This window comes from Balaenoptera acutorostrata, chromosome 2 (assembly GCF_949987535.1).
Source record: "Balaenoptera acutorostrata chromosome 2, mBalAcu1.1, whole genome shotgun sequence".
Taxonomy (NCBI): Eukaryota; Metazoa; Chordata; class Mammalia; order Artiodactyla; family Balaenopteridae; genus Balaenoptera; species Balaenoptera acutorostrata.
Genome location: NC_080065.1, coordinates 76163510 through 76176939, shown reverse-complemented (window position 1 = coordinate 76176939; position 13430 = coordinate 76163510). Strand labels below are relative to the sequence as shown.

Below are 13430 nucleotides of genomic sequence, written 5' to 3'. Positions count from 1 at the left end.
TGTCTAAGGCCTGAGCACACAGCAGTTAACGTGACCAAAATCAAGACATTAAAATAGAATTTCCTCTTGGGTTTCTTCCTAGGTAAAGGAAAGGTAAATCCTCTTTACTTTATTTATTTATTTATTTATTTTTGGCTGTGTTGGGTCTTCGGTTCGTGCGAGGGTTTTCTCTGGTTACGGCAAGTGGGGGCCACTCTTCATCGCGGTGCGGGGACCGCTCTTCATCGCGGTGCGCGGGCCTTTCACTATCGCGGCCCCTCCCATTGCGGGGCACAGGCTCCAGACGCGCAGGCTCAGTAGCTGTGGCTCACGGGCCCAGCCGCTCCGTGGCATGTGGGATCTTCCCAGACCAGGGCTCGAACCCGTGTCCCCTGCATTAGCAGGCAGATTCTCAACCACTGCGCCACCAGGGAAGCCCCGGTAAATCCTCTTTAGATCAGTTTTTGCCTCCCAACTATGCACTCCACATGGATGTGTAAACAGTTACTGGAAAATGGATTGTACATCTTAGTAAATTCAAAATTAAACTAAGGTTTATTCTTCTTTGCTTTCGTTACTGCATCAGAATGCCTATTAATACTAACTGCCCACATTTAAAATTTTATATTTCAAACACTTTAGGGATTTTATTTCCCTTCCCTCAAAATTCCCTCTCTTCCTCCATCACCAATGACTGTCTCCCAAAATGGAACACCCATACTGCTAAGAATAATCCACCACCTATGCTTCTGACCCTATTCGTTCATGCTTCCTTAAGACTTTACCCCTATTAGTCTCTCTACCTCTTCTCTACCTTTTCTCTTCTCCCTCTCCTTCCTTCTTTCCAGCCCTCCCTGTGCCCCAGACGCAGTCAAACAATACCCTGTCCTCAACCTTGCTTCCTCTTCAAGCTTCTACCTCAACTCTATCCTTCCCTTCAATATCAAATTTAAACTTTCCCTCTTAGCAATCTCAACTTTTCCTAACCCCTATAAAAGACTCCCAAGTCCAACTCTTAAATTCTCATGTAAGCTCCAACCAATATTCCCCAATATACTATGCAATGCTATGCCCACATTTTGATCAGACTAAAGAAATCTGTTGTGAATTATGTTTAAGAAAAAAAGTTGTATAGATACTATACATATCTTCCTAAATATTCAAAATACTTAAAGCAAACAACAAGCACCAAGACGACCTAAACACAGCAGACTTAACTTTATTTAACCCATCATTTCCCAAGCCTATAATGACCACAGAACAATTTACCCCTACTGGTATCTATGTACATCCTGAAGAACTAGATTCATATTTTCAACTACCTAGACACTTCCATCTAGCTACTCTTAGCACAATGTCTAACTTAGAGTAACTACTCAATAACTGTGCATTACTGTTATTAATTCACCCAAATAATACTAACAAAAATCATAGCTTCTATAAGGATGTATCAAAAAGTAGTAATTTCCACCAGGTTGAAATTATTTTTAGTAACTAAGACAGGAATTCACTTTAAATGTCTCTGATTAGTTGACTTCTTAAATCATTTACAGTTCCCTAATGGCTAGTTAAGTAATGAGCCATTAGCAGTTATACCTTTCCTTTAGCAGATCTCTAGTTACTTTAGCCCTTTATATTGGTTTGCTTAACCTCTCTGCAATTTGGAGTAAACAATTTAAACTATTTTGTCATTAATACAGTAACACCAGTAGATAATCCTTGTGCAAAGACCTATTTTTTAAGAAGTACTGCATCAGAGCAATATGAAGTCCTTAAACATTTTTTATAAAAATATTTATAGGCATGAGAAAACGTTCAAGGTTAAAAAGTAGGATGAATACGATATTATACTATGTATAATATGTATAACTATATATATAACTATATAATATTATACTATGTATAACATGTATAACTATGTATACTAATACAAAATTATACTATTTTTATTTTTAAATGTCCGTGTTCACAAACAGTAGTTAAATGAATATATAACATGGCTGGTATGAGTCTACTATCATAGAAAGTTGGAACTGAAGTGCATTATTCCACTTTAAAATTGGATGAGGGCACTGGCAACAGGTTACAGATAGCTGCCAATTCTTTGCCACTCCTCCTTTGAGGGTGGAATCTAACTCCTCTTTTCTTGAATCTTGCCAATAAAATGTAGCATAATTGTGACATTCTGGATCTTCTGAGGTTAGGTCATAAAAAGTTTTGAAGCTTCTGCCCAGTCCTCTTGGAATGCTTGCCCCAGCAGAAGCCAACCACAATTTAAGACATGTGCCTCCCTTGAGACTGCCATGGTTTGAGGAAGCCCAAGCTAGGCACATGGAAAGGCTGCAAGGAAAGAGAGATACCTAGACAGCTTCTAGTTGTCCACACATGCCATGTCCAGACATGACCTCACAAGTCAGACCAGATATAGGAGTAATTAAGTGTCAGATGACTCAGCCTCAGCCACTATCTGGCTTTAATTCTGTGATGAATCCCAAGCAAGATGACCCCTCAGCCCTTCAAACCCCAGAGCTGTGAGAGATAATCATAAATTAATTTCAGCCACTAAGTTTTGGGATGGTTCATTTATGCAGCAATAGACAACCTGAATATCTCTGTACATGATCCTGCCATTTTAATATATATTAATTCCCCAAATCAAATATGTCACTTTAGTTCTTATTTAAAAGAATGAAGAACATCATATCATGAAATATTATAGTCTATTTTAACTGAATTTTATGCTACAGTATGTTAACCTAAAACATAATACTTTATGTAAAAAGTAAATACTAAACATACACACACATTTATGTATACAAGTGAGTATCCACATAGAAAAGTACTGAAAGAACAGTGGTCAACTTTAGGTAAAAAAAATTTGAAGTGATTTTGCTGTTTCTTTGTGCTTTTCTACATTTTCCATAGTTACCACATTTGAATATGTTTTACTTTGGTCATTTCTGATCCTGTTTTTGTTTCTTGGGGCTTTTTTTTTTTTTAATAAATTTATTTATCTATTTTTTCTTTTTTGCTGTGTTGGGTCTTCATTTCTGTGCGAGGGCTTTCTCTAGTTGAGGCGAGCGGGGGCCACTCTTCATCGCGTTGCGTGGGCCTCTCACTGGCACGGCCTCTCTTGTTGCGGAGCACAGGCTCCAGACGCGCAGGCTCAGTAGTTGTGGCTCATGGGCCAGTTGCTCCGCGGCATGTGGGATCTTCCCAGACCAGGGCTCGAACCCATGTCCCCTGCATTGGCAGGCAGATTCTCAACCACTGCGCCGCCAGGGAAGTCCGGCTTTTTTTTTAAATAAATTTATTTACTTATTTATTTATTTGCTTATTTATTTATTTATTTTTGGCTGCGCTGGGTCTTCGTTGCTGCGTGAGCTTTCTCTAGTTGCGGTGATCGGGGGCTACTCTTCACTGTGGTGTGCAGGATTCTCATTGCGGTGGCTTCTCTTGTTGTGGAGCACGGGCTCTGGCACTTGGGCTTCAGTAGCTACGGCACACAAGCTCAGTAGTTGTGGCTCGTGGGCTCTAGAGTGCAGGCTCAGTGGTTGTGGCGCACAGGCTTAGTTGCTCCGTGGCATGTGGGATCTTCCCAGACCAGGGCTCGAACCCGCGTCCCGTGCATTGGCAGGCAGATTCTTAACCACTGCGCCACCAGGGAAGTCCCTGATCCTGTTTTTGAAAAGCAAAATACAGATCTCTGAAACTAAACCCTAAAACTAACATCATTTAACACCCCCATCCTAACACTTGAATTGTGGATATAAATCCCCAGGGCTTCATTATAATCCAAGAATTACAACCTTAGAATTCTGTGAATGTATTCTCAACCCATTATCAAAATACGGAACTTCTAGATATGTTTAGTACCCAAGTGTGTTTATAAAACAAAAAAGGCAGAAACATCATTTAATCAAAATAAGAATACAAACAAATCTCTCATCATCTCTGTACCTTTCCTGTTTTCTTCCTTATGTTCCATTCTCCATTTTCTTCTTTCAGCTGCAATACATGACTTGAGAAGAGAACACAGTTCCCCCCACACATGTGTTATTTCACATCCTTCTATGAAATCCTTTATACCCAAAACTTACCTTTGAAGAAAATTCACAAGTGAAAGGAAGCCTTTAATAGAATTCATTGCGTGTATCAACTACAATATCTTTCATCTCTTGACTTTGCCTTAGGAGATCTGGTGTCACGAACTGAAATACAGGGAGTCTTTTTCTCATAATGCAATGACTCCCTCAGACTTGCTCCTTTTTTTATTTTGCCTTTGATCGATGTGTCCAGGGTACAGAATACTTTGAAGTTATACTACCCACTCGGCCCTCACTTTCTAGCATGGTAGTTGTCCCTTCCTTCCATCATAAAATTTATCAGATTAACTGGCTTTTTTAAAAAGATGTATCACTTTTCTGTCTGAATTTTTTTTTTACAACTCATGAAGGACAATACTTTTTTTGTTAATTCTTATTCTTTCAACTTTAAATTTTAACTTCATCCTATTTTAAATCCCGAGTCCCATTTACACTTACAAAATCCACTGAGAAGGTTGAGGTTGTGAGAAGGTAGTCAGACGAGGAGTGAAGGGTTTACAAAAATTGGCTTACTTGAATTTCTCCTCTAACTTGGACTTGCTTTCCCGTTATCAGAGCACAACCCCTCCCACTCTAAATATCTCCCATTTCCCTAAGTTCAGCAACCTCCTATAACTCTTTAAATATGCTCTTGTGGTTTAGGATATACTGGAAAGCTAGCAATACAAAATGTGACTGAAAGAGCAGGTGGTCACTTCCTGCTTCTTGAGTCACTTTCTCATGCGGCTTCCTGACGCCACATTCGTCCAGTTTTCCTTCTCACTCACTGGGTACCCTTCAGCCTCCTTTGCTGGATCCCTATTGTTTTCCTGATGTCTGCGTGACAGAATATTCCAGTTCCCAGGCCCGGACCTCTTCTCCATCTACACTCACTCTCACTGTGATCTCATTCACCTCACTGCTTTAAACACAGTCTTCCAAATTTACATCTCCAGCCAAACTTCGCCCCTAAATTTGGGGCAAAGATGTCAAACAGACTATTTGACACCTCAAGGTGTAGGTAATCTTTCAATCTAATTTTAATTTTCAAAATATATAACTCATTTCCATGAATACAAGCTCAAACCTATAGCATAACAAGGTATAGTCAAAGAATTCTCACCTCCATCCACCTATTCCTTTCTTCCCCCTATAGGAAACCATTTTTACTAGCCCTGGAATTATGTTGCTAATGTTTCTTTGGCAAACATATCTATATAGAGACAAACAAACTGAAGCAAAAGAAGGTAACTGTATATCAAGTGGTGATATAATCACACAGACAAAATAATTATCTTTAGTGTGTTTAGAACATAGTATTTCGACTGTCTGCCCTAAGTAGAGTAAATTCTAAGGACAAATACACCTGTAAAGAAAGCTTATAGTTCATTCAGTAGTCTTATTGTCAGTGGTAATATCAGTATTATTTTGTTTAAATTAAATTTTTATATTGTAGAATATACATTTCAGGACCATATTTTATACATTGTAGAATATATTTTGAAACTATATATGTTGTAGAATAGAACAAATAATAAGTAACTACATAAGAAAAGAAAGAAACAAAAATAAAACCAAAGAAATTATGCCAAATCTATATAAGGTTAAACTTAAGTTGGAAATAGCAGTATCACTTCATGAGTTTTCTTTGTAAAAATAGGTATTTCCTGACTATTGAGCATTTAAAAGGCTTAGAAGTAATGACAAACCCAAAACAATAAGCATCACTAGTGCCCAGATTTTTGTCTCTAAACACCATCCCCCCCCAAAAGGAACCAGGGCTCTTTAGAGGAATAACTGATGTCTGGGGAAGGAAACATGCAAAATGAACCTGAACATCTCATACCATCAAGGAAGCTACTGAAGATTAATGAGGTCATGTCAATGGGACACAAGAGGAACATGAAAGGATTCCCACTGATCAAAGATTAAAATTTTGTGCATCTAAAAGGGTAATGACTGCAATTGTTTGAAACACATTGAATATATAAATCCTTATGTTCAAAAGGATACTAAAATCAATCTATCTGTCTGTCTGTCTGTCTCATTGGTCACCACTGAAAGCAACTAGGGCATCAACTCCTTACTCTGAAATTAACATTTAAAGAAGAAGAATTAAATATTTATCCTGTCTATCCTGGGTAAATCCCTTTTCAGAGTAACCAAATAGCCTAGTTAAGGAAAAAGTTTTTCCTTAAAGAATTCCAGCTAATGTGGCAAGAATGACAGAGTTAGAAAAGCACCTGTTTGCAACTCCTAAAAAAATAACTAAAGAAATGATCATTCACAGATGAAACAATTAGATAAAAATCAAAAAATAAATTAAAGACTCAAATATAAGACCTGAAACCATAAAACTCCTAAAAGAAAACATAGGGGGTAAGCTCCTTGACATTGGTTTTGGCAATGATTTTTTGGATTTGACATTAAAAGCAAATTCAACAAAAGCAAAAATAAGCAAGTAGGACCATATTAAACTAAAAAGCTTCTGCTTAGCAAAGGAAACCATCAAAAAAAATTAAAAGGCAACCTGCGGAATGGAAGAAAATATTTGCAAATCATACATCTGATAAGGAGTTAATATCCAAAATATATAAAGAACTCATATGACTCAATACCAAAAAAAAAAAAATCTGATTAAAAAAATGGGCAAAGGAACTAAATAGACATTTCCCAAAGAAGACATAAAAATGACCAGCAGGTACATAAAAGATGCTCAACGTCATTAATCATCAGGGAATCGAAAACCAAAACCACAATGAAATATCACATACTGTTAGAATGGCTATAATCAAAAAAGACAAGAGATGTGTCGAGAAGGATGTGCACTGTTGGAGGGAATGTAAATTGGTGCAGCCACTGTAGAAAACATTAAAAAGTTTCCTCAAAAAGATTAAAAATAGAACCACCATATGATCCAGCAATTCCGCCTCTGAGTATATATCTGAAGGAAAAAAATTAACTATCTCAAAGAGATATCTGCACCCCCATGTTCACTGCAGCATTATTTACAATAGCCAAAACATGGAAATAAGCTAAGTGTCCATCAATGAATGAATGGATAAAGAAAATGTTTATATATATATAATGGAATATTATTCAGCCTTAAAAAAGAAGGATATCCTTCCATTTTGACAACATGGATGGACCATGAGGACTTTCCGCTAAGTGAAATAAGTCATACCTAGAAAAATAAATACTGCACAGTCTTACTTACATGTGGAATCTTAAAAAACAAACTCAGAAACAAAACACATCAGTGGTTGCCAGAGGGGGGTAGGGGTGGAAATGGGTGAAGGTGTTCAAAAAGTATAAACTCCCAGTTATAAAATAAGTCCTGGGGATGTAATACACAGCATGGTGACTACAGTTGACAATATATTCAAAAGTTGCTAAGAGAGTAGATCTTAAAAGTTCTCATCGTAAGAAAAAATATTTGTAACTATGTGAGGTGATGGATGTTATCTCAACTACTGTGGTGATCATTTTGCAATATATACATATATCAAATCAGTTTGCTGTACACCTTAAACTAATACAATGTTACATGTCAATTATAAAAACTGCTAGGGGTGGGGGGGGGCAGTTACTGGGAAACTTGTGAATGGAGGGATTGGGCTTTTACCACCCAAACCCACTGTTGACGCCTAGTGTCACTAAAGAGAGAGAACCAGACATGACCATATAAATATCATATAAAGTTCAGAGCACCACTTATGTTGCCCAAAGTACAGAACCTGAATCCAATGGAGGCTTGAAAGCTAACTCCAAGTTTACCAGGAAAGAAAAAAAACAGGGAATAAAGAAACATTAAGTATTCCAAAAAGAAAGAAACAATCAAATCCAGAACATGGTCTAGAGGACAAATTACCAAGTTTCTTCAGCACATCAAAGGTATGGGGGAAAGGGGAGATTCAAGGGGACTTTAAGAGGCTGTCAGATAGGATATCTAAGAATTATTTACATCCTAAATAGAAGAATCAAACTCTAAAAAGACATTTTTGAGACAATCAAGGAAATCTGAGTATGAACTCATTACTGAATGAGACTATGGAATTATTGTTAACTTCGTTAGGTAACATAATAGCATTGTGGTTATGTAAGAAAATGACCACATTTTTTATAGCTTCCTTCTGTGATATGTTGAGATACATGAAACAAGTATGGCAAAATCTTGAAAACTGCCAATTCTGGGCGGTGGGTGTAAAGGGGTCCATTTTACTATTCTCTTTATGTATGTGTATGTTTGAAAGCTTTCATAATAATACATATTTACTGGCAAACCCACATAACAATTCAAAGCTCTAATTAATTTAACACTAACTCTTCTTTTACCCCAACTAGGGCCTGCCTGCAAGCAGTCCTCTTAGGCAAGATCTCTTTAAAATGACCTCAGGCTAACATCCCTACTGTGAGTGTCATGGCTGGCCCTTAAGGCTTACTTCCCTTTGCCCTGCTGTGGGAGGTGATGCATTCAGCCTGGACACATCCCTCTATCATGCTGAGCCCTCTCAGAAATTATTCAGGAACTTTTTTCCTACAGTCCTCATCCACAAATCAAACTCTCCAAAGGAAGCTGAAGTCCTCCTCACCGCATTTAAGGTAAGGCACAGATACACCCAGGAAAGAGGACAGTCACAGCACTTCCACGGTTCTTACAATATAAATTCTCCTCAGAAAATCCTCTCTCAGACTTCACTCTTTTGAATTTTTTATACACTTTATATGAGTAAATTTTTAAATTATGCAATAAGTCTGTTATCTTCTTTGAAATTTTGAGTCTCAATAATTTCTCACAACTTGCTTTGACAATTAATATACATATTTTTTGGAGGCTCAGTTGAAAATTCCAGTCTAAAAAAATGCATGAATATACTGCCATCAGGAGGTCAAAGTGGCTTTTTCCCCTTTTAAATAACCCAGAAAACATACCCTCTGCCAAACTGCTGTCACTTCAACAAAGTACTCCACAACAGCTACTTTTCTTATTTTTTTTTTAGTAACAACAGCAGTGTGGTAGTTTTCAAATATGGCCCCACAATTTTTTGGCACTTCTCCATTGAGAGATGGGCTTATATGTCCCCTCTTCTTAAATCTAAACTCTGTGGCCACCTGCCCACAGAATTCAGTGGAAGTGAATACTGTACTAGCTTCCAGGCCCAAACCTTAAAACACTGACAGCTTCCACTTCCTGTCTCTTAAATAATGCTTGCTCAAGGAACTTATCCCCATGCTGTGAGGAAGTCCAAGTCTCCTCGTAGTGCAGTCCACGTGGAGAGGAACCGACAGCCAGCATCAACCCGCCAGCCACTGGGAGTGAGACACCTTGGAAGAGGACCCTCCAGCTCCAGGTTAGCTGTCCCAGAAAACACTGTGTGGAGTGTTTATTTTAAGCCATTAAGTTTCAGAGTGCTTGGCTGTAACTGAAGCATACATAACCGAGGGCTCCTCTTCAAGTAAGAGTACAAAATTAAATACAAAATTGTTAGGGGTTGTTATCTCTCTTTGCATTCTCTGGCTTTCAACCTTTTTATGTCCTTATGTTTAACGTGTGTCTCTTGTAAACAACATATAATTGATTGCTATATTTTTTGGTCATTTCTAATAATCTCTGAGTTCTTACTGAAGAGTGCAATTTATATTCATTTATTACAATTAGTCTTACATTTAGTTTTTTTCTGTCGTATTATTTTGTGTGTTTTTTGCCCTGCTCTTACACAGTTTTATTTTTTCTTCTCTTTCTCCCCTTTGCTGTGCTTGGGGATGTGTTTGTTCTTTGAGAGATTTCATTTTTATCCTATTAACTTTTAAAGGTTTAAAGTTAATATCTTCGGACCAGAGGGCAGACAGCAGAAGCAAGAAGAACTACAATCCTGCAGCCTGTGGAACAAAAACCACATTCACAGAAAGACAGACAAGATGAAAAGGCAGAGGGCTATGTACCAGAAGAAGGAACAAGATAAAACCCCAGAAAAACAACTAAATGAAGTGGAGATAGGCAACCTTCCAGAAAAAGAATTCAGAATAATGATAGTGAAGATGATCCAGGACCTCGGAAAAAGAATGGCGGCAAAGATCGAGAAGATGCAAGACACGTTTAACAAAGACCTCGAAGAATTAAAGAATAAACAAACAGAGATGAACAATACAATAACTGAAATGAAAACTACACTAGAAGGAATCAATAGCACAATAACTGAGGCAGAAGAACGGATAAGTGACCTGGAAGACAGAATGGTGGAATTCACTGCTGCCGAACAGAATAAAGAAAAAAGAATGAAAAGAAATGAAGACAACCTAAGAGACCTCTGGGACAACATTAAACACAATAACATTCACATTAGAGGGGTCCCAGAAGGAGAAGAGAGAGAGAAAGGACCCGAGAAAATATGTGAAGAGATTATAGTCGAAAACTTCCCTAACATGGGAAAGGAAATAGCCACCCAAGTCCAGGAAGCACAGAGAGTCCCATACAGGATAAACCCAAGGAGAAACATGCTGGAACACATAGTAATCAAATTGGCAAAAATTAAAGACAAAAAAAATTCAAAGCAGCAAGGGAAAAACGACAAATAACATTTGTCCAGGGAAGTCTCATAAGGTTAACAGCTGATTTCTCAGCAGAAACTCTACAAGCCAGAAGGGAGTGGCATGATATACTTAAAGTGATGAAAGGGAAGAACCTACAACCAAGATTACTCTACCCGGCAAGGATCTCATTCAGATTTGATGGAGAAATCAAAAGCTTTACACACAAGCAAAAGCTAAGAGAATTCAGCACCACCAAACCAGCTCTACAACAAATGCTAAAGGAACTTCTCTAAGTGGGAAGCACAAGAGAAGAAAAGGACCTACAAAAACAAACCCAAAACAATTCAGAAAATGGTAATAGGAACATACATATCAATAATTACCTTAAATGTGAATGGATTAAATGCTCCAACCAAAAGACACAGGCTTGCTGAATGGATACAAAAACAAGACCCATCTGTATGCTGTCTACAAGAGACCCACTTCAGACCTAGGGACACATACACACTGAAAGTGAGGGGATGGAAAAAGATATTCCATGCAAATGGAAATCAGAAGAAAGCTGAAGTAGCAATACTCATATCAGATAAAATAGACTTTAAAATAAAGAATATTACAAGAGACAAGGAAGGACACCACATAATGATCAAGGGATCAATCCAAGAAGCAGATATAACAATTATAAATATATATGCACCCAACATAGGAGCACCTCAATACATAAGGCAACTGCTAACAGCTCTAAAAGAGGAAATCGACAGTAACACAATAATAGTGGGGGACTTTTACGCCTCACTTACACCAATGGACAGATCATCCAAAATGAAAATAAATAAGGAAACAGAAGCTCTAAATGACACAACAGACCAAATAGATTTATTTGATATTTATAGAACATTCCATCCAAAAACAGCAGATTACACTTTCTTCTCAAGTGCGCACGGAACATTCTCCAGGATAGATCACATCTTGGGTAACAAATCAAGCCTCAGTAAATTTAAGAAAACTGAATTCAAATCAAGCATCTTTTCTTACCACAACGCTATGAGATTAGAAATGAATTACAGGGGGAAAAAACGTAAAAAACACAAACACATAGAGGCTAAACACTACTTACTAAATAAGCAAAAGATCACTGAAGAAATCAAAGAGGAAGTCAAAAAATACCTAGACACAAATGACAATAAAAACATGACGATCCAAAACCTACGGGATGCGGCAAAAGCAGTTCTACGAGGGAAGTTTATAGCTATACAAGCCTACCTCAAGAAACAAGAAAAATCTCAAATAAATAATCTAACCGTACACCTAAAGGAACTAGAAAAAGAAGAACAAACAAAACCCAAAGTTACAAATCATAAAGATCAGAGCAGAAATAAATGAAATAGAAACAAAGAAAACAATAGCAAAGATGAATAAAACTAAAAGCTGGTTCTTTGAGAAGATAAACAAAATTGATAAACCATTAGCCAGACTCATCAAGAAAAAGAGGGAGAGGACTCAAATCAATAAAATTAGAAGTGAAAAAGGAGAAGTTACAAAAGACACCATAGAAATACAAAGCATCCTAAGAGACTACTACTACAAGCAACTCTATGCCAATAAAATGGACAACCTGGAACAAATGGACAAATTCTCCAAGACTGAACCAGGAAGAAATAGAAAATATGAACAGACCAATCACAAGTAATGAAATTGAAACTGATTAAAATCTTACAACAAACAAAAGTCCAGGACCGGATGGCTTCACAGGTGAATTCTATCAAACATTTAGAGAAGAGCTAACACCCATCCTTCTCAAACTCTTCCAAAAATTGCAGAGGAAGGAACACTCCCAAACTCATTCTATGAGGCCACCATCACCCTGATACCAAAACCAGACAAAGATACTACAAAAAAAGAAAATTACAGACCAATATCACTGATGAATATAGATGCAAAAATCCTCAACAAAATACTAGCAAACAGAATCCAACAACACATTAAAAGGATCATACACCATGATCAAGGGGGATTTATCCCAGGGAAGCAAGGATTCTTCAATACACGCAAATCAATCAATGTGATACACCATATTAACAAATTGAAGAATAAAAACCATATGATCATCTCAATAGATACAGAAAAAACTTTTGACAAAATTCAACACCCATTTATGATAAAAACTCTCCATAAAGTGGGCAGAGAGGGAACCTACCTCAACATAATAAAGGCCATATACGACAAACCCACAGCAAACATCATTCTCAATGGTGAAAAACGGAAAGCACTTCCTCTAAGATCAGGAACAAGACAAGGATGTCCACTCTCACCACTATTATTCAACATAGTTTTGGAAGTCCTAGCCTTGGCAATCACAGAAGAAAAAGAAATAAAAGGAATACAAATTGGAAAAGAAGAAGTAAAACTGTCACTGTTTGCAGATGACATGATACTATACATAGAGAATCCTAAAGATGCCACCAGACAACTACTAGAGCTAATCAATGAATTTGGTAAAGTTGCAGGATACAAAATTAATGCACAGAAATCTCTTGCATTCCTATACACTAATGAGAAAAATCTGAAAGAGAAATTATGGAAACACTCCCATTTACCATTGCAACAAAAAGAATAAAACACCTAGGAATAAACCTACCCAGGGAGACAAAAGACCTGAATGCAAAAAACTATAAGACACTGAAGAAAGAAATTAAAGGTGATACCAACAGATGGAGGGATATACCATGTTCTTGGATTGGAAGAATCAATATTGTGAAAATGACTATACTACCCAAAGCAATCTACAGATTCAATGCAATCCCTATCAAATTACCAATGGCATTTTTTACGGAA

The 13430-nt window shown here is 37.3% G+C and overlaps 1 protein-coding gene across 1 annotated transcript in view; it reads right to left on the bottom strand.

Moving 5' to 3' along the window:
* Window positions 1-4948, bottom strand: part of ADGRV1 (adhesion G protein-coupled receptor V1) — a 540475-nt gene extending 535527 nt beyond the window's left edge. Inside the window, exon 1 of the mRNA XM_057540356.1 lies at window positions 4849-4948. Within this exon, the coding sequence (XP_057396339.1) occupies window positions 4849-4948 (100 nt within the window). The remainder of the gene's footprint in view (window positions 1-4848) is intronic.
* Between the last annotated feature and the right edge of the window lie 8482 nt (window positions 4949-13430).